At 42.5% G+C, this 20,685-nt stretch overlaps 1 protein-coding gene across 2 annotated transcripts in view; it reads left to right on the top strand.

Moving 5' to 3' along the window:
* Positions 1 to 19,746, top strand: part of kcnn1a (potassium intermediate/small conductance calcium-activated channel, subfamily N, member 1a) — a 42,518-nt gene extending 22,772 nt beyond the window's left edge. For both annotated transcript variants that reach the window (XM_028428524.1, XM_028428525.1), the window contains exons 3-9: positions 650 to 745; positions 977 to 1,395; positions 10,890 to 11,031; positions 11,583 to 11,693; positions 12,082 to 12,209; positions 14,498 to 14,567; positions 15,624 to 19,746. In XM_028428524.1, the coding sequence (XP_028284325.1) occupies positions 650 to 745; positions 977 to 1,395; positions 10,890 to 11,031; positions 11,583 to 11,693; positions 12,082 to 12,209; positions 14,498 to 14,567; positions 15,624 to 15,929 (1,272 nt within the window). In that variant the 3' untranslated portion in view covers positions 15,930 to 19,746. The remainder of the gene's footprint in view (positions 1 to 649; positions 746 to 976; positions 1,396 to 10,889; positions 11,032 to 11,582; positions 11,694 to 12,081; positions 12,210 to 14,497; positions 14,568 to 15,623) is intronic.
* Positions 19,747 to 20,685: the final 939 nt, after the last annotated feature.

Below are 20,685 nucleotides of genomic sequence, written 5' to 3'. Positions count from 1 at the left end.
CACACACACACAGAGCTGCAGTACTAGCATCCAGCTGGCCTATTTATCACCAGCAATGCTCACTGTGGTGGCCCCCCGTGCTAATACTAGCCTTGCCATTTCTGCACCTACCATTAAGTGGAAAGTCCCCCTGTTAGAGCTAGGCTTTGATTAATTGGTAGTTTAGATGGTGGGGAACAGTGTCCATAGATAATATCAGGCTGCACCTACACCTGCAGCGGCATTGTTTAGCAACATCCTGACTGCGCTGTTTGTGTGTAAAACCCCATTATCTTGGCTCTGGTTAGACTTAAGCTAATAAGTAATGTGTGTGCAGGTGTAAATACTTTAATGTTGATGTCTGTTGCACCCACTCTCTTTTTAAGCATAGAAAATATTAAAACAGAATGTGCTCATCTTTCACTTGGATTCTAGTTATTATGTTTATCTTCCTCATTTCACCTTATTTCAAAACATTAAGGTGACATATATTATAATAATAACTGGTGTCTATTCAGGTTTTAAAATACAGTTTATCATGAATACAAGGAACAGCCTTTTACACTTGTACATACGATGTTATATGTTGCATGTCTCTTTGCATAACCGTGCTAATTTAACCCGGCTGTTTCTAATATCGTCTTTCATGTGTTCTTTTTTCTCACCATAGGAATCTTCATACTCATTTGCACTGAAATGCCTTATCAGCCTTTCCACTGTTATATTGCTTGGTCTTATAATAATGTACCATGCCCGGGAAATCCAGGTGAGTCCTTATAGATGTATGTAATGAATTTTATCTTGTTTATGTTTGTGATTAAAAATGGAATATATGCTAACAATAATACATTATAAAAAAAAATCCTCTTTCTGTTACTTTACTTGATGTCACGATGTCTGCTAATGGTGGCATAGTAATGTGCAAAATCATTAAAATATGAAGAGGGAAAAAAATAAAATACTGCATGTCACTAAACTGCTGTATGTTTTTTTTCAGCTGTTTATGGTCGACAATGGTGCGGACGATTGGAGGATAGCCATGACATATGAGCGAATCTTCTTCATCGTGCTGGAACTACTGGTGTGTGCCATCCATCCTATCCCGGGCCAGTATGTCTTCACTTGGACGGCGCGCCTGGCCTTTACCTACACACCGTCGGTGGCTGACGCTGACGTGGACATCATCCTTTCCATTCCCATGTTCCTGAGACTCTACCTGATCGGCAGGGTCATGTTACTCCACAGCAAGCTGTTCACGGACGCTTCGTCTCGCAGCATCGGCGCCCTCAACAAGATCAACTTCAACACACGCTTTGTCATGAAGACCCTCATGACCATCTGTCCAGGAACTGTTCTGCTGGTGTTCAGTATATCCTCCTGGATCATTGCTGCATGGACTGTGCGTGTCTGTGAGAGGTAAACACAGGGATGTGAATTATGGATGTTGCTGGGTACAAAGTGAAAAAAAAAATGGCTGATGCACACTTTGCGTGTTGTGGAGTACTAGACACCTTTTTTTCCTTCACTTCCGTCTCTGTTTTGTCCCCACGCTTCTCAGTCTTACCTTGTTTTCTGTCACTCACCTGCAATGGTCCACAGGAATGTGTGGAAACATCAGAATAGGTTACATGTAAACACGTCACATGTGCAGGAAGACACACACTGATACGCCCAGATATGACACCACTGCCTGAGTGCTTAAAAACACCTTGTGTTACGTTTCATTAGCTCAGCACTTGCTCCATGACTTCCCACTTCTTGTTTTTACTGCTATTTTAGATAGCTTGTCCATAATTCATGAGTTTCTAATTGTTTGTTTGCTGAATGGTTTGTTTTGGTAATGCAGAGCAGCCCCCAGGATCCCCTAACCCGTTTTCTCCCCAAAACTGCGCATCGGGCTTCGTCTCAAGGGGGCAGCAACAATTCTCACTGAAAATGAAAGAGGCAGGGAAAAATGAAAAGCTTTTCTTTTCCTTTCGTTTTTGCATTTGCATAGGAAAATGAGATGTAATGCCAGCTTTGATGTTTTAAAAGTCATTTTTTTGCATAGTTGGTGTGGAAGGGGGACTTGAGTAGAGTGGGCGAAGAGTAGGAGATCTGTAGCAGCAGCTCCTGTCAGACCAGATATGCTAGTGCACAACAGGCGTTTCTTTCACTTTCACACTATCTTTCTGCACCTCACCTTGCCTGCTCAGTACGTCCCCTTCCTCCCTGTATCCCTCCTCTTAACGACCCTCCTGTTAACCTGTCACTAACCACGCCCCTTTGCACACCTGGCCCTGGATGCTCTCTGACACTCAGCATTTGTTGTTCCCTGGTGGATTTGAACCTCATAGGTTAGGAGCCCACTGTGCTGACCTTTGACACCAGAGGCAGGACAGCTGTTAGAATTCATCCCTCCTGCTTATGTTCAACACAAAGAATACTGTTAAAAATGTCTTGTTGATAGCTTTTGTGGCACACATCCTAAACTTAGATTCAGCCAATGACATCATCTATACTGGCGATACATTCATTTAGTTATTATCGTCTCATCACATAGGACAAAAATGCCCTGTTAATTTATTAGACTCTGCACATGTCTAAGTGTACGTATGCCAGGGTCAGTGTGGAAAGCATAGACTCTATAACACACACATTCACACACTTCCCATGAGCTGTGCATGCCTTCAATCCTTTGGTTTTAGTGTCAGAATAACATGTGTTCAGGTGGGCTGATTTGTATGTATGTTTACGTGTGTAACTATCAATGGGCGCAAGCATGCACATGTACGTGTTGTGTGTGTGTGTGTGTGGGTGCGTGTGTGTGTGTTTGTATAATGTTTTGTTGTACTTTCTATTTCCCCACTATGCTGCTCCATAGGGATACCATGTGAGTCCTCGTTCTCTAGCCGTGGAAAAAAACAAAAAAAAACTTCATTTTTTTCACCGAGCTGGCGCCACTGCTGCCCTGAGTTGGGGGTTTGGAGGGTGGGGGTGGTGGTGGGGAGTAAGAGGCAGCCCCCTCTGAAACAAATTAAACCAATGATCCTTTCCAAACTCAGTACAGGCCAAAGGAGAATCAGGTAGATGGTCTAGTTGGCATGAATTTGGCACCAAGTGGATTTTAGTGGCTGTAGAAGCACAGCAGAGACCATCAGTGTGAGCAGCACTTTGAAGCAAGCGTCTCTTTGCTAACTGTTGTGCGTTATAGGGTGGTAGAGGCTGGAGGAGGAGGAGGAGGAAGAGGAAAGTTGTGCTAAAATGGAGCAACTCCTTCAAGTCACCTTCACAAGTCTGCCAGAGGGCAATTTGTCTTTTCTCATTTTTTCTCTCCCTCCTTATGTAATTGTTATAGATCCATATTGCACAAAAAGTCTTTTTAGCAGATTTTTGAGGAGCAAAAGCCTTTCTGTTCTTTGTGTTCACACATTACCATCTCATTATGTGTCTCCCTTCACAAAATTAATTGAACAGTGTTGTAATAGTTTTCCACAGACTTTTGTTGCTTCTACCGAATGATTTTTTTCTCTAGAGATAAAGACAGTTTGTCTCCTGTCACCGAAAAAAAAGGTCCGAGTACCCAACGAAGGAACAAATGTCATTTTGAGTCATTTTGTGTACTAGTTGAGGTCATTTTGATCCGCGGTGTGTCTTACTGTTAAACACAGCATGATTTTTTAGTCTAGTTTTACATAGTTAAAAATCAGGAAGGTAAATGAGGGCCTTGCTTTCCATTGCAACCCACTATAACGGAGACACCTTTGAAACAGGACTTTGTTCTGTGCCAAATGCAGTGTCTCCAGTTTTTGTTTGCATCCATCATTCCCTTCCCTTCTCCTTTTAGTAAACATTGAAACAGCATGTGTGTTTTTATGTTTACTTAACAATCCCATCATTTTGAGTAAAATAAGAGTGGGTAAAAAAAAAAGAGGCGCTTGTTTCCCAAAGTGCTGTGTGTGACTTGTATCTTCTGTTGAATGCGCCGTTACACTGTCACATTGACCACGCTCCTGAGTAAATCAAAGGGCAGTACGTGTGAGATTGGACGAGCACGGAGTCTACTTGGATAATGCCTAGATGGGGGGATTGAAAGACACACAACCAGAGAGGGAAGGAGGAGTGGAGGGGGACAGAGATGGGAGAAATGTTACAGTATGTGGATTTAACACCGGTCACTGGCTCCCTTTCCCTTCTTTCGTAATGCAGCCCATCTTCAGAGCTAACCTACCTCAACTAAGCTCCTTAACTAAGCTCTTTTGGATTCTCCCTCACTACCAAAAAGCTCCCTCCCTCCCTCTCTCTTACTCCCGACTGATCCTTTGCAGATCTCCTACTGTACTCATCTAACGTGGCATGCTTTGCAGTTTCTCCTCATCTCTCCCCACTACTGATTCCCTGTCCCTCTGCCGCTCCTTATCCATAACAAGCAGGCCTAATCCAGCCGGAACTCAGTTACACACTTGCATGCATGCCTTGCCTGCCTCCCTGGTTCCTGGCTCCTTTTTTTCTCTTCAACTCTTATCTAATTCTCTTCCTCTCCTGTTCCAACTCTGTTATCTGAAACAAAATGCTCTATTTTGAGGTGAGAGCGAGACTGTTGTTTCTCACCTTGCTTTCTTCAGTTAGGGACCTATAGGCTGATGTAAAAGACGAGCTCTCAGGAAGTTTAGCAGACTTTCCCTCAGAGCACAGCACCAGATTATCAGGCTTGAGTTACTAGTCAGATACACCTACACCCGAGGTCTGTTATCCAGGTTGTGTCATCACTTAGCCACAAGACACAAACAGCGCCAGCCAAGAACAAGTTGTCCGAATATCTAACTAGAGAAAAGCACACCAGTGCAACTTGAACTTTCTCACAGCAACCACAGCTTTACATAAAATATTCAGGTAGATTTCAATACAGATACAGCTGAAAAGACACAAATCTGACAAGGTTGACATTATTTTTAGTTTATCACTATTGAATATATATTTATATTGCAATGCAGTAACATTACATTTCTGACATTTTGACAGTCCACATTACAGAAGAACATGTGGTCTCCGACTTACCAAGGACAGGTGGATCCTCTATGGTGATTAGAGCTGATAATGTATATATAAAACTAACAAAGCATGTGCATAACAAGGAGTGTGAAGGTTGTTCTCATCAGCAAAGCAGTGTGCTTATAAAGAATGGCTGTTTTCTACACAAATCCAGTTCAGTCATGACTGAGCTGCACTAGTTTAGATGTTTTGAACACTGCTGGGCAGAAACAATAAGAGGTCTGTACTTACAAAATGGACACTATCAACAATGGCAGAAACGGATCCTCTCACACCCAGCCGGTGGTGCCCTCCCAGCTGCTATCTTACATGATTTAGCTCACACAGCCAGAGCCTTTTTTTCTATCTTCTATCTTAAAAGCTGCTGTCAGTGCCAGAATACCATTTCTTCTTTCCATCACTTCAGCTAACCTATTAAAATAAAGCATAGAGCAGATCACAACGAGGAAATGCGGAAGTGCTCGAAGGTTCTGTTACCTAGCAACAATAAGCACTTGAGAGAAGCGTTCTGAAAATGAGATCATAGTTACTTCCTGCACCAAAGCAGCTGCCTGTGGACACAGACCTTTGAACCCTTATTATAGCTCTACTCTATAAAAAAAAGATCTTGCATATTGACTGAATGGTTATCTGTACTCACTACACTATGTCACACTGAAGAAATAGTCTTGATGCTGAGTCTTATGCTGTCTAGTTTATCAGGAACAAAACGAGTCAGTGCCAAGAATGTCTAAGTGTCCCACAGCCACAAACCTCTTTAAACGAAGGGCTTAAAATGTTTATGTAGGTGTTTGCAGGCAGAGCCTGATCCTAATGAGAAAGAGCTACCTTCAAGCTGCACTTGGTGTTGTGAGCACATTTTGTAGATTGGGAAGACTGGGAACATGAAAGGAAATGCTTAGGTCGGCACAGGAGGTGGAGTGGAGATGTTTCAGCATTTGTGCCTGCGTCCTGAAGATGCGACAAATTGAACACATCATTTCTGGAAGAAATTCTTTTTTTCTAAGAATTTGCATGAGGACCGTCCGCTTGAGAATGGCTGCAGAGCGATGCTGGCACCGGAAACCTGCTGCTGAGGGGTTTTTTTTTTTTTTTTTTTTGGAGTCATGTCAAACTTAATTCAATAAAACATCTATAATAGGATAGTCTCTATCTGATAACCCCAGAGACATAAGCACACACTCCAGCAGTGAAACATTAAGATTAAGGACCTCATGACCAGAGCTTCCTGTCTGGTGGCCTTGTAGATTAGGAAGGACAGTCATTGCAGGTCACTGAAAGCTCTGACTGAAGTTCAGTTTAAAAATGAACATTTGCAAAAGGAGAGCACCACAAGACTGAAAAGTTCTGGTGTTAGCTGACCTCTTTTCTACATTATGTGTAAGTGAATGACTTGCAGAAAGCCTCAGCAACTAGTGCTGTTAGGCACTGTTCTTATGGCCCTCGTGGATGACAAAACACACACCCTTGATAACTTTTGGCAACAGAAGCCTGCAGCCAGCCTCGCTGACATAACTGCAAGTCAGCAAATCCAGGCAGATCTTTACTTTGAGATTCACATCTCTGTTGGGTTGACATTACTTTAGTACGTTGTTAAAGTGGTGCAACAAATCATTGTGTTCCCTGCAACAGGAGCTGTAACAAGCACTTAATCTAAAGCTGATATCCACTTTCTGCCACACAGCAAGCCTCCATTTGCTTTATATGTTATGTTAATTGGCTAAAGCACCATTACAACATACCCCGTGACACCGCCACTCCTCTGTGTTTGATTTTCAGATGAAGGGTCACTGTGACATTGAGCCCCTTGACTTGCTCAAGTGTGTTTAAGAATTCATTAAACAGAGTTGAACTTGGGCACAAAGCCAAGAGGAGAAGGTGGCTGCAGATTCTGCTTTCTGGCCTCTGTGTGGTTCAGATTGTGAAAACATGGCATGTTCTCATCTTATGTTAGCCTCCTCAGTGTAGCAGAGATGTGAGTAGACTATATAAACCAACATTTTATATTTGATAGAAAGAACTTGTGATCGTCACTTACTGAGTTTTAGTTCAATCTGAAGCAACATGATTTTATACTACACAACATTATATAAAACATATTGATTAAAAACATGACCATAATTTGCTGCAGTCCACTTGCTGCTCCTGCTGCTTGCTTGCTTGCCTGCTTTGCATATCGGCTGTGCTGTTAAACACACACACACACTGTTAGGTCTGCAGTTTTTCAATTAGGTCATCATTACTTTGAGTTTAATCTGCTCATGTTTACTGCAACTAACACACTCCCCGAGGAGCATCCCAACATATTTGTCCCTAAGTATTCTTAGCCAGTTCTCCTAGACAGTTCTCTAATTAAGACTAGCACTTGTTGAAAAGGCCTATTTTGTGTTGTTGCTGTGAAACGGACATGCAAAGAGAAGAGGGCATGTGAGCTGCAGACGATAGCTGCAGAATGCTAAGCAGATGATTTCCAGTGTGGAGGAAGGCGTTTGCTTTACATTATTATCGGCCTGGATAGAAGAACCAGAGCCAGGATGTGTGTTTAAATAACTTAGAGCCACAAAGCACAGCAGTAACATTATTATCTGGAAGCATTTAAACAGTTCAAATGTCTCTTATACACGAGAGACAGTTTACTCAAAAGGGTTCAACATTAAAAAAAAACACTAAACAGCAGAAATGTAATAACTGACTCAAAGGCAGTATTGTCATAGAAGTACTGCAAGCTCGAGTTATTACAGAACATTGGTTGTATTTTTACGTCATGTCAGTTCACTTCATTTGTTTGTAAGTAACTTTCTGCAGCAGCATGGCCTCACCAGGGCTGGTTGGTCAGCTGACATTAAGACTATGCATCTCCTGGCACAAAAAAAACAAGAAAATTCAAATCTGGAACCAGACCAACCATCCAAATGTGACTAATCTGATATATGAGATTATATTGTAACCAGTAGACACTGGTGGATTACAGGAAGGGGTGGATTAGGCAGAAAAAAAGGAGAGGAGGAGAATCAGAACTTCTTGCCCTTAAATAAGAATGATTGTGTTTTTTTTTTGTTTAGCAAATATTTAACAAATTTCTGATGTGTGTGTGTGTGTGTGTGCATGTGTGAGTTCATGTGTGTGTTTGTGCGTGTGTTGGCAAAGGAATGGAAGTCTCATTCACATTTGATTCATTGTTAGTCGCCTATTTTTTCAGGGGACTTGTCAGCTTTGGTCATGTGTATCATATGCTCATCTACAGATCTGGTGGATTAGTACACATAACAGAAAACGCCCCCCATGCTGGAGGACTCCTTGTTACGTTGGTGATAATTTGAAGCTGTTATTATTCCTGTAGTCGCTGTTTAGTTAGGAGTTAAGTTTATGTGTCTCACGTTTATGAACTTTCTCCTCTAGGCCACCACAGAGGAACAGTTTCCCAATTTGGCTGACTTCATTATTTTTATTATTATTATAAATAATCTGTGAAACATTTGAGCAGTCGATCGATACTGTGTCCACTGTCAGGGAGGATTTAACGATGGGGGATAAAACTGCTCTTGACATGATTCAGCTCTTGTCCTGGAATAGGTTGAAAGTGGTGCCAGCTCTTATCCATGCTATTCCAAAAACTTGACACAGTATATTGAGAGCCTTAAAATGCAATTGATTAGCTCCCCATTCAGCCTCTGCCTCTGCCTCCGTTTTGCTCTCTTTGTTCCTTGTTTTTTTTTTTTTTTCTCAGAGTAGAGAATAATGTGTGATGAAAACATGCCGCCACATTCACTGTCAGAAAAGCAGAGAATAAATAAGGAGGCGACGACACCTTTTGCATTCTGTCAAGCATATTTATGGATTATATTTACAACAGAGAGAAGGCATTACATTGTAATGCATTGTTCAGTACGCTACAAGGTGCAAGCATATTCCTGCCTGCCTTGGAAGACATGACTCACTCTCTGCACGGCTTGATGACAAGATGAATGAAATTAACATACTAGTCACTTGTAATTACAATATTTAGCCAGCTGATCAAGTTGAGCCCCCTGGCAGCGATCAAAGGGCAGCTGCTGAAGTGTTGGGATGCAGGTAAAAGAGACAGGGGTGTCAAATTCAATGAGCTCTTCCTTTGTTACACATCCAATCCTCGCCCCACTGTTTACAAATGAAAGCCTGTCTAAGAAGACGTACAATCCCCCCCCCCCCCTTCCACCCGGTAACACTGCAGTTTGTCAGAGGTGGTTTTCGTCTCTAAACGGACCAGAGGTTTTTCCCCAGCGCTCCCCTGCTCTCAATATACTGGCTTTGAAGCATGCAGGATGCAGACATCTTTTTTTATTCCTGCATGGTATTGTACAGACTGCTTCTCTGCATGTCATTTAAAAAAAAAACGCTTGAACCCCCCCTCCCCACCCACAGACCACACACTTTTTTTCTGACATTCTGTGGGACACAAAAAAAATGCTCATAGTTATCCCCCCCCCCTGACTCTGAGCATGAAAAGAAACCTGAGCGTGGGAGTTTGAAGAACTGCAGAAGGCATGATTAGTTCACTTAAGATATTTAAATAACAATGAACTGTCTTGGAGGAGAAAGAAGGTGGAGAGGGGGCATTTCTACCAACTTAAGAAATTCACAGGCTGGCCCCGAGTGATCCGGTCTGTACTTGTGCGCTAATTAGAGGTGATTGTTCTGAGTCCGCACGCTGGCTCGCTGCTGGATAGTTCAAACTTATTGGAAATTCATCATTGGCCCAGTCAGAATCCCCTTCAGAAAAGCCTTAACTAAATCCCAAGAAATTAGAGCGATCTACGCTGTCTTGTCATAAGGATGTTAGTGAGATGTTGTCTCAAAGAGCGTAATGAATATTTAATTTTAACTCCAAAATGAAATCTTATCTGATCTCCTCCTAGACAGCCCATTGGGAATAATCAGGCGAGTTGAATGAGGGTGGGTGGATGAGGCAGATTTGGCTCTGTGATTTGTCTGTCTTGCTGCAAAAGGTATGGGAATGTCATCCTCAATCCGGCTTCGTGTGTGTGTATGTGTGTGTGTTTGTTTTTTTTATAGAAGTCTCTCTGTATATGCACCGTGGGCCTCCTTTGGACTGACAATTCAAGCATGGCTGTCAGCTATTTTCAGCAAGCAACATGTTTGAAGTGATAATTATTTGCATTTTTTTTTTATTCTCGGGGGCAGCGTAAACTCTATGAAGAAAGATTTGCAGCAAACTGTGATCAATAAGCCAACTGTTAGTTTTTGCATTTTTGGACATTTGTTGGGCTGTCATATTCAAAATAATGTAGACCTGCGCTACTTTTATCCAGTCACTTTCAGCTACATGGCCTCTTTGTCATTTGAAACATGTTTTCTAAAAGGTCCAGTGTACAATGAGAATAATTTGGCCTCCGACCCTGCACGTCATTCATCTCACCAAATTAACTTTTATATTAACAGACACTGAACATGAAGCCTTATGCTCAGTGGGTTTAGTTCAAAATCATTCCACTAAAGTTCTTCAAAAGTTACCATTTGCCTTTTTTCTGTCTTCATGTCAGTTTAAGTTTCCTGCCCATTAAATAATGTGTTTCCCCATTAAAACCTGGCAGAAAGTTACTTTCTCCTGCTAACTGAACATACATGTCAGTTTTTGTTCTGCCGAACAGACGTGATGATGCTTCTTTTAGACTGGCTTTAGAAAACAGGTGCATCTACCACCTTGCATCATGAGTTTCTTCCTACTTCTCCAATCCTCACTACCTCCACCTCCTCCACCCACCACCTTCCCTTTGATTCACACAGCACCATGTCGCTCTTCAGCATGCTCACATTTCAGAATCTGTGTCCAGGTTTCCTCACTGTGTGTCTCCCACTTCTGCTTATCTTCATTGATTCAGGTATCATGACAAACAGGAAGTGACCAGTAACTTCCTGGGAGCCATGTGGCTCATCTCGATTACCTTCCTCTCTATTGGCTACGGGGACATGGTACCACACACGTACTGTGGGAAGGGCGTGTGTCTGCTTACAGGGATCATGGTAGGTTCCTCTACACAGCATTCTCACACACAGCATGATCCACAGTTTGGAGGCCTCGGCTTTTGTTTTGAGCCAGAAATAATCACATTATATAAGCAAGGTCAATGTGTAATTTACATTAAATGGGATGCCATAGGCCTATAGCATGTTCACAGCTATTTACACTTGGCAATGGACATTTCTACACCTCCATGCTGATATTACCACTTACCACTAATAACCATAACAACATACACATGCTGCACTTCTTTTTTTTACAGTCTATGGAATGACTTCCTACAAAAGGGACACATATTTAAACTTCATAAATAACAAACAGAAATTAACCTACATCTTTGCCAGTTACAACAAAAAAATCCTACTGCACATCTACTATATTCTCATACAGTGTTCATTAATGTGTTTAGCCCCCTGTATATATCCTCCTGTAGACCTAGAGACTGTCACTTTGCATTTCTTGAACTGATGAGCTGCTTCACAGTTACAGTGAAGCCAGCTGTGTACAGACGTGTTCTCTGTACGGATCTGATGCTGCTGTGTTTGTCTGACAGGGAGCTGGCTGCACTGCACTGGTGGTTGCAGTAGTAGCCAGGAAGCTGGAGCTGACAAAGGCTGAGAAACATGTCCACAACTTCATGATGGACACGCAACTCTGCAAACGAGTGAGTCACAGTAAACATGCTTAGAAAGTGTTACACATGTATCGTTGCTTTTACAGCATGTTGGGACGGCTGGAGGCTGTAAAAGACATCAGGTCACATTGGAGTATCTCAGGTGCTCCTGGAGGGATTGATTACAATAATGGTACAACTGATTAGATTGTGCTGGTCAAAGGTCACTGTGGTCATCAGACAAATGTCTAATAGAATCAAATAATCAGTGCTGACATTTTGTTGTTGTCTGTATGCTTCCTTTGTTGACATGCTCTGTAGTCTTCTTCTTTGGGCACGAAGCACTGGTATTCCCTGAAGGCTGACGTTCAGGTTTTAATGTGTTAAACTACTACAGATTCCAGTACATCAAAGACTTTTCTTCACTGTTGTTTCACAGGTAAAGAACACAGCTGCCAATGTACTCAGGGAAACATGGCTCATTTACAAACACACCAAGTTGGTCAAGAAGATCGATCACGCCAAGGTGCGGAAACACCAGCGCAAGTTTCTTCAAGCCATTCACCAGTAAGTGCTGCTTTTCGTGGGTTAATACTGACTCCAAGCCAAGGGGAATCTCAGGAATGCCAAAAACAGATATTAATAGATGTTGGCTTTGACGTTATTTATTTAACATTTATTATCTGTATTGCCAAGAATCTGATGTTATCCTTAGCTGTGCATATTGGTATTGTTTGCTAGTGTCCTCTCCTAGCATACTAACTCCTTTTACTGTTATGCTCACACATAAACACACACACACACACTGCAATCTAGTGTAATGGTCCTTCCTACTCCCCTCCCCGCCCCCTTCTCCCTCCGACCCTCTCTTACCCCGTGCTTACAGTGAGAAGTGTAATAGTTTCACTCGTTTCGTGAATGTTGTGAGGTTAAAACTCTGTACTGTGTTCTGTCTTTGTTTTGCTCTATCACTGCAGAGCTCAGAAGTAAGTTGAGTCTTCTATGTATCCTCCTCCTACTGTTTCCTCAACATCCTCCTCCTCCTCCTCTCTTCATGTCTGCGTTTGACATGCATGAAAAAAAGCATTTGTTACCCAAAAAAAGAGAAAAGCTGGATGCTGAAATGTTTTAGTTTTTTTTTTCTTTTACTTTACTTCAATGTTCCATTTTACTTCCCTTTCCCTCCCATTCTCCCTTGAATGGAATGAAAGAAAAGCATCAACATTTTGCCGCCAGTATCAGCAGTGAAGGGCTGTCTGGAGAGAACGTGTGAAAGAAAGAAAAAAAAAAAAAAGCATCTTGCAGAGAATGAGCTTGGAGCTTTGTTGGCCTGGCCAGCAGTTCATAATCATCTACGATGTTTTGTATAATGTTGCCCATGATTAATATAGCTGTGGCTATATTAACCTGCATCAACAGAACTCATCCTACACTTTTGATGTGATCACACACACACACACATTACACAATGTTATATACCAGTCAGGGGGATGTTTGCTGTTGGTTTCTGACCTGTACATGACAAAATAACAAAAAAGGCACAACACAAAATGCTTGTTTGGGTTTTTATAGGATAAAAATTACACGGTTAAAATGTGTGAGACTAATAAGGAGAGCTTTTAGCTTTTAGCCCCTATTCTTCGACAGCCACGAGGGATAACAAAGGCAAACAGACACACACGAGATGAACCGGTTTCCCACAGAGATAGAGCCGTAAGCGAGCAGTCTCACTCTGCTCTGATATACTGATTTGCACATGAATAAATGCCCTTGAATGTCATCCTGTCTCATAATTTGCCGAACAGGGAAATTCTTCCTCTCACACATTCATGATGATGATGGCTGTGTGATGCCACCACTAACAATGACACATTATTCACATCAGGGCTAACAGTCCTTACGTCTTGCCATGATATATTTGATTAGAGATAAGGAGACACAACACAAAAACATGTCCGACGTATCAACGCACAAAATGTTTAAAAACATCTGTGCTGCCATACATTCAACACACATTCACACTGAAAATACTCAACTCACGTTTCATTGTGCACAAAGTCAGCCATAGTCACTGCACGCTTTACTGAATGACCAGTGTCCTACCACTGAGCTGTGTGTAGCACTGACGGAGGGCATGCCATCTTTTTCCTTTCTTTTTTAAATGTCTTACTTTGGGTTTGGAAAAGAGAAGAATGTTTTGATTTGGAACAGGTTTTGGGATTTTCTTGTATGGAAGCATATTGCATTCATGCTTGGGGGAAAAAAAGAAGCGATTGCTTCGTCTTTCTGATGATGCATCTTTTTCCCCTCTTCACTGTACTGAGATCAGTTTCCTCTCATTCCAAAAGACATCCTTTTCTTTTGGTTTGTAACAAGATCATCTCTCAGTATCAGGACAATTTCTCATTACATCTGCTGCCTGCTGCTTAAACCATTGTACTGTTATGAGAAAAATCCAATAAGCAGCCATTATTTTTTCACAATGAGTGTAGTATGCTTCTGTAATTTTGCATGTTTTGGTTGGTATTGTATTGACCAAGACCACGAATGCTTGTATATATATCTATACATATATATTCCACTATATATGTATACATATAGACATGTAAATACATATTTTTACACTGCATGTGTCTCTCTTTTAAATGTCATCGATGAGAAAACACTCCTGATAAAACATGTTGTTCCTCCTCCTTCTTTCTCCTCTGTCGGCCTTCTCTGTCCTCTCACGCCTCGTCTCTCTCTCCTGCTGCAAACTGTCCTCCTCTTCCTCTTCCTCCTCCTCTGCTCCTTGCCTTCTTCTGTCCTCCTCCTCCTCCTCCTTCCTGTTCACACCTCCCTGTGCTCCTGCTTAGACTGCGCAGTGTGAAGATGGAGCAAAGGAAGCTCAATGATCAGGCCAACACCTTGGTGGACCTGGCAAAGGTAACACAACCTTCAAGCATTTTAATGGTTAATTGCCTGCATATAGCAAGCCTGTGTGACATATGCTGAAGTACTGCTAGTGCACAGGATTCAGAAACACCTCTGAATGCAGCATTGGATGATTTGGCTTCATATGCAGACATTGAAATGTGATGTTTTAGGTAAGTCCAGTGCCTAAATCTAAATACTACTACTGTCTGAAAGGCAGTCGCTTTGATCAACCTCACACATGTTGCCTGAAATCCTATTAGCATGTCAGCTAACTCTACAGTGTAAACCTGTCTGCTCACTTTGGAAAATGAGTTCTAGAGCATGAAGAACCTGAACCTCACTGCACACTGTAAACAGTGCCTGCCTGTAAGAGGCTGAATACAGTCATGCATCAGCAGCCGCTGTCCTGCTGTACAGATGTCAGCTGACCCACCAGAGCAGAGAGGGGGGTTCAAAGAGAGGTGCATGACTGCAGCTCGCTCATTTGATGTGGATGGCATTTGCACCCCCTGTGTGTATTTTAAAAGCTTCTGAGGCAGACGCCTTTAATGTGTGTTTACCTGCCCTCACTGTGCTCCATGGGCAGATCTACGTACGTACACACTGCAGTTCACAGCAGCTCCTTCTTTTAAACGCCATAGAAAGGGATCCCTTCAATGTGTGGATCATACATACATTATGGAGGTGCACACATTCATCCTATGAAAGTGGAGCAAAGCCACATGGGTGGTGGTCAATCTGAATATAAGTACTGCTTGCAGATGGAGAACAGTAGGTAAATAAGTAATGGATACACTTTTCATTACATGAATGAGCTGTGTGGAGCATTAAAGAGCTCCTCTATAAATGGCCTGCCTGTTAAATGTTTTAGTCCGTCCACACTGAGCCATTGTTTTCCTTGTAACGTAAACACACTGCATCTAATTTGAAGTAGTTGTGACTTCCTTTGTGGATATTAAATGAAAGCATCATCATGCTTCTGCTTTCTTTTTTTCCACCCTCTTCCTCCTCTGTACTCCATTTCTGGCTTCTCCCAAAACACATTTTCTTTCTCTCCTTCATTAGACCCAGAATGTGATGTATGACCTGGTGTCAGAGCTGCAGGAGCGCAGTGAGGAGCTGGACAAGCGTATCGGCACATTGGAGGACAAGCTGGACTCGGTGACGGGCAGCCTACAGGCGCTGCCCTGCCTCATCTCCCAAGCCATAACCCAGCAGCAGCAGGACTTCCTGGACGGCTTTGTTCACCGCTTTCGGCCCGCCTCGCTAGCCTCCGAGCGTTCCGAACGCTCCGAGCGATCCTGGACTTCCACCGCCCGTAGGCGGCGCTCTCCTTCCACAGCCCCACACACCTCCTCTGATAGCGGATAACCTTGACAAACCCTCTGTAGTCACCTTTGGAACCCCCCACCCATCCCCAAACCACAGCATCACCTCATTCTGCCCCATCCATAGCCGTCCCTGTTGTCCGTGTTCGGACTGATAATGAACCCATATCCTGACCCCTGACCTGGTCCTTGCCCTTATTCTCTCCATCCTACTCATTCCATCTGTCCCTCCTCCCTAACAACAAAAAAAACCCCAAAAACCAACTCCTCTGAGACTGAGCCTCTCAGCACAGGCCTGGATTAGAGCTACTCGAAAAAGAACAAAGAACGGCAAACAAAGACTTAAACCAAGAAAAAACACATGCATCCAAAAAAAGAAAAAGAGAAAAAAAATCAAAATGACTGAAAACCGAGATAAAGTAGAGATATGGTTTATGTTTTAGCCATTGTATGGCTGTCCAAGTTAGCTTTTTTGTAAAAGCCCTTGTATAGTTAAAAAAAATGACTGAGTTCAGGGTCGCTGGGGTGAGAGCTGGCTATCACACCGGAGAGTCCTTAACCACGACGGGAGGAAGCCGAGGGCCTCTGCTCACCTGCCGTGCCCTCCGAGGCCATGGAGGACATCTGTCCACACATCCGTCCGTCTAATCTGTTTGTCCGGTAAAAGGGGGAGAGTGCGACAAACCATTGGATTTCCCTTTCAAAAGACTAGTGTCATGGATTCTTTCCCATATGTTAGGGTGAAAGCTTTAGGAGAGGCTGACTTCAGGTCAGTGTGTTTGAAAATGCACTTAAGCTGGAGGGGAAACTGTCACACACACACAAAAAAAGCAAAGGGGATGCATATGGCATTACTACTGGGTAGGAAAAATTTGCATAATTGCCAACTTCAAGGTATCAGCTTCCTTGTTCTTACCAAGGAAAAAATGAGAGCGACTATCTTTTTTAGTTACATATTGACATGTGATTTTTCAGTGCCTGAATGTATAAATAGTAGAGGGTTATTTAATTACTAATTTCAGAGCTTTTTTACGATGTTAACAGTCTGAATACAGCATTGCATTCCTTTTTCAGATACATTCCTCTCCAAACATTTAAAGAAAATGTCTTAATGTAATGCATAACATTGCCTCCATTACACCGCAACTCTAAATGTTTCCAAAACCTTATTATTATTTTATTTTCTATTTGTACTAACACCGTGAGAAATGAAAACGACAGTCAGACGTATTCAGAGAATATTTTTCGAGACGAATGAGTCCACTTTTAGCTCAATGCTGCACACTCATGCACACAACAATGAAATATGTAGTAGTCTAACTTCCTCACCACTAATTAGAGCTTCCTGTGGTCTTTGGGAAATGGCATGGCTTGAGGTCTGCTGGTGTGCACATGCTGAGAATCTAACCCGGCTCTTTAGTTGCATGGTTCTGTGCAGAAATGACAATGGATCACTTATCTTCCTCGGCTATGATTATTGTCATGATTTGGATTTTATTATGTTTACTTTTGTTTGCTTGTTGCCTTTCTTTCTTTGTTATTTTTTTTTTTACTAATTTCTAGTATTTACCTTTTTTATAGGGCGCATAGGGTTTTTTAAGAGTTGCAGTAATATGATTCCCTGAAAAAAAACAATCTCTATTACATAAGAATCCTAAAGGATGCAAATAAAAGTGCTGAAGAAACTTTGACGTTACAGAACAATGAACTGATCCCTCAGCAAATGTAAAGGAACATTCTGACATTTCGGAACATTTTGTTTATTTCCTTTCTTGCTGAGTGCTTCATTGTTACCACCTGTCTGTACTGTAAAGATGGAGTTAGCTTTAGATTAGCTTAGCTAGCTGGAAACACTAAGGCTGAGCCTTTACAACAAAGTGAAGACACAGAAGCTCACTGTAGCCCTCTGTAAAACTAACATATGCTAACCACAAGCAGCTAGCTCGACATGTGGTTGTATAAACACCAGGGGGTAATATGGATACAGCATAACTCTGACATCAGCAAAAGCTTGTCTGAAAAGCAGTTACAAATGTTTGGAGACAGCATAATAATCTGCTCAATCAAGTGGCCATTTTGAGAACTACAGTTCTCACACTTCATATTGGCTTCATTTCTCAGCCCCAGAGGTTGGACTACCATCTAACCAGCCAGCTAAGCTAACTAGTCGCTAGCGTTGACAGTATAAAACTCAGTTTTCTCAGTTTCCCTCCCTCGAAATAATAGATGAGAATTAGACGATATAGAAAATATCAAAGGCATGGTGTATGAGGCATCCTGAGTTGTGATGACTTATTGAGAACAGGAAGTCGGCACGTTGGCGTGCTAGCATGCTATGTTTTGAATGGTAGATAAGCTGAGTCCCAAAAGGATGCTAGTGCTAACGATCATCATTACGACCCCCTTAAGCTAACAGACAAATAAGAGCATTATTATTTTCTAGATCTTAATTATTTCCAAGCTGCTCCAAGCTTAACCGGGTCTATGTCAGAGCCTGTGAGACGGTGAACACGTCCGCTTTCCCACAGGCTCTGGACTGGCCAGAGAGCACTTTCAGTTTGCTACGAGTGGAACTCAATCAAGCATGAATATTAGCTTTTTTCCTTTCAACTTGAGTTGATGAAGCATGACTCTTTACTGCCCCCCCCCCCCACCTCCAGCCACTTCTCATACAGTGCTACACTACACCGTTACTATGAAAGGACCCATCATGCCATTACAGTCTCTGTTTCAATCAGTGTTATCCAATGAGTCAAGACAGCCGATGGCTGCTTGATTACGACCTCACCTACCTGTTCGTATCTAAGGTTTCCACCTCTTCATTACATCTGAGGTCCAGCCTCACGTTTGTTATCTGTCACCATTAAGAATATCAGTGCCCAATAGACAATGCGGCCTCCCGAACGGCCCGCAGCAAAGACCTTTAAGTGGTTTTAAAAAAATAAAGGAACAAAAAGAAAGGAAGATGCTAGTAAAACCCCAGGTCATGTTCCATTTTGCACTCAGTGTGTAATATTCAGTTACACCAGGAGGGATCACAGATGCTGAAGTGTCTTCCCCAGTGAGAGGTGACGGTGCTGGTGTTAAGGACTTCATCCTTCATCAGGCAGCAAGAAAGGAGAGACTTAAAGCTGCAGAGAGCCAGAGTCCCCCCGATCTGAGAGAACCAAACCAATTTTTGATCCCACCTTATATGAACAGGCGGGACTTTGGTTCTCTATAGCTCTTTTACTGACAGACATCTTGGCCCATGAACAGTAGAAGAGTGGGTGTCCTGTAAATATGACCTCATTGTAGATGTCGCTGATCAAACAGGACGATGAGCTGCAGGGGGCTGAAGGGTGGCTGGGTACAGTGCACAGCATGTTGTAGGTATACACTAGATGAAAACATATGAAGGGTTTAAACATGTGTTTGATTTCACACGATAAAGACGGGAACTATGATCCAGGTTCTGTTGTTTTTTACTCTGTTGTAAAGATTTATTTGATCCTTATCCTGTTAAAGACCTGCCAACGACAACAAGAAAAAACCATTCCAATATTTAATGATCCAATTTTCTCCTCTAGAAAATAAAGAAAAAAAAACAACACGCAGTATTTTGTAGTAAAGTGAGGGACATTCATGATGTTATTCTGATGACGGTAGTCGATTTATGAAGTGCATCCCAGAGTCTTTTATTATCCTGAGAAGTAGGCTTTCCTCATAGAGCAGGCATCAGACCACACCTCTGCTGAACAATAACAGAGTGAAAAAACCCCCGAAAAGTGAAAAAAATGTAACCCAAATCATTGTTCTGTGTACACTGCCACATGATGCATAATGTACGTAGTAGCACTGGAATAAATCAACTTTTAATGGATGGCAAATGGGCACATGACCTCTCTTCTCTGTATGCTGTTCATGGTTCCTCTGCAGGTGAAGGAGAGACACCAAGGCCGAACCATTAAAGACTATCATCAGCTGTAACCATCACTCTCTTATTTTCTCTCTTTCTTTTATGCTTTATTTTGCTTTAAGTCACTGTCCTCCAATCTAAAACATCAGGTCTACAAAACAAGGGAGAGATAACAGCAGCCTGAAGCCAAATGTGACACTTAAAGGTGGGTTTGCAGACGTGTTGACAGATGCGGATGTTTCACACCAACTCCTGAAACATGATCACAGGAGGACGTATTGATATAAACATAAACACTGCTCCAGAGGACACACAGCTGCTGAGGCGCTGTTCCAAGGTGAACTATGGGCCGCACACACACACACAGCCATTAATGTTCAAATAACAAGCTACTATTCATGTCCACATGCACAAACAAGGCTCAGACTGCTTAATTACAGCCAAATCAGGAGGGACTTGGCAGCAGACCGATATCCCGCAAGAGTGGCAGAGTCAGTCACCCTGTTGTTGTTGCTACACAACCCCAAAGACACGCAGCAGCAGGAGCACATGCGGAAAGCAGCTCCTGTGCCCCTCTACCATCCAGTGAGTAATTGAAATTGATGCAGATCATCTGTGACATTTGCAGCAATGGATGAAAATCTTGCTTAAAAGTGCAAACCTAAGAAAAAACAAGAGTAACAGTAGTGGAATTGCAGCCAAGTTAGTGAGAGGTTTGAGGCGGGAGCAGGGTGACTGGAAGTGACCCTCGGTTTTGGGAAGGACAGGAGGAGGAGGACTCAGGTTGCAGGGTGTGGACGATCCTCCCACAGTGTGGACGGGTCCTTTGGGGACAGCTTGCGGCAGGCAGAGGGAGGTATTTCATTACAGGCCCCACTTTCCTCTCCTTCTGACCTGGGCA

This window comes from Parambassis ranga, chromosome 17 (assembly GCF_900634625.1).
Source record: "Parambassis ranga chromosome 17, fParRan2.1, whole genome shotgun sequence".
NCBI classification, from domain to species: domain Eukaryota; kingdom Metazoa; phylum Chordata; class Actinopteri; family Ambassidae; genus Parambassis; species Parambassis ranga.
The sequence above is the reverse complement of the archived record's forward strand: the minus strand, read 5'-3'. Positions and strand labels throughout refer to the sequence as shown.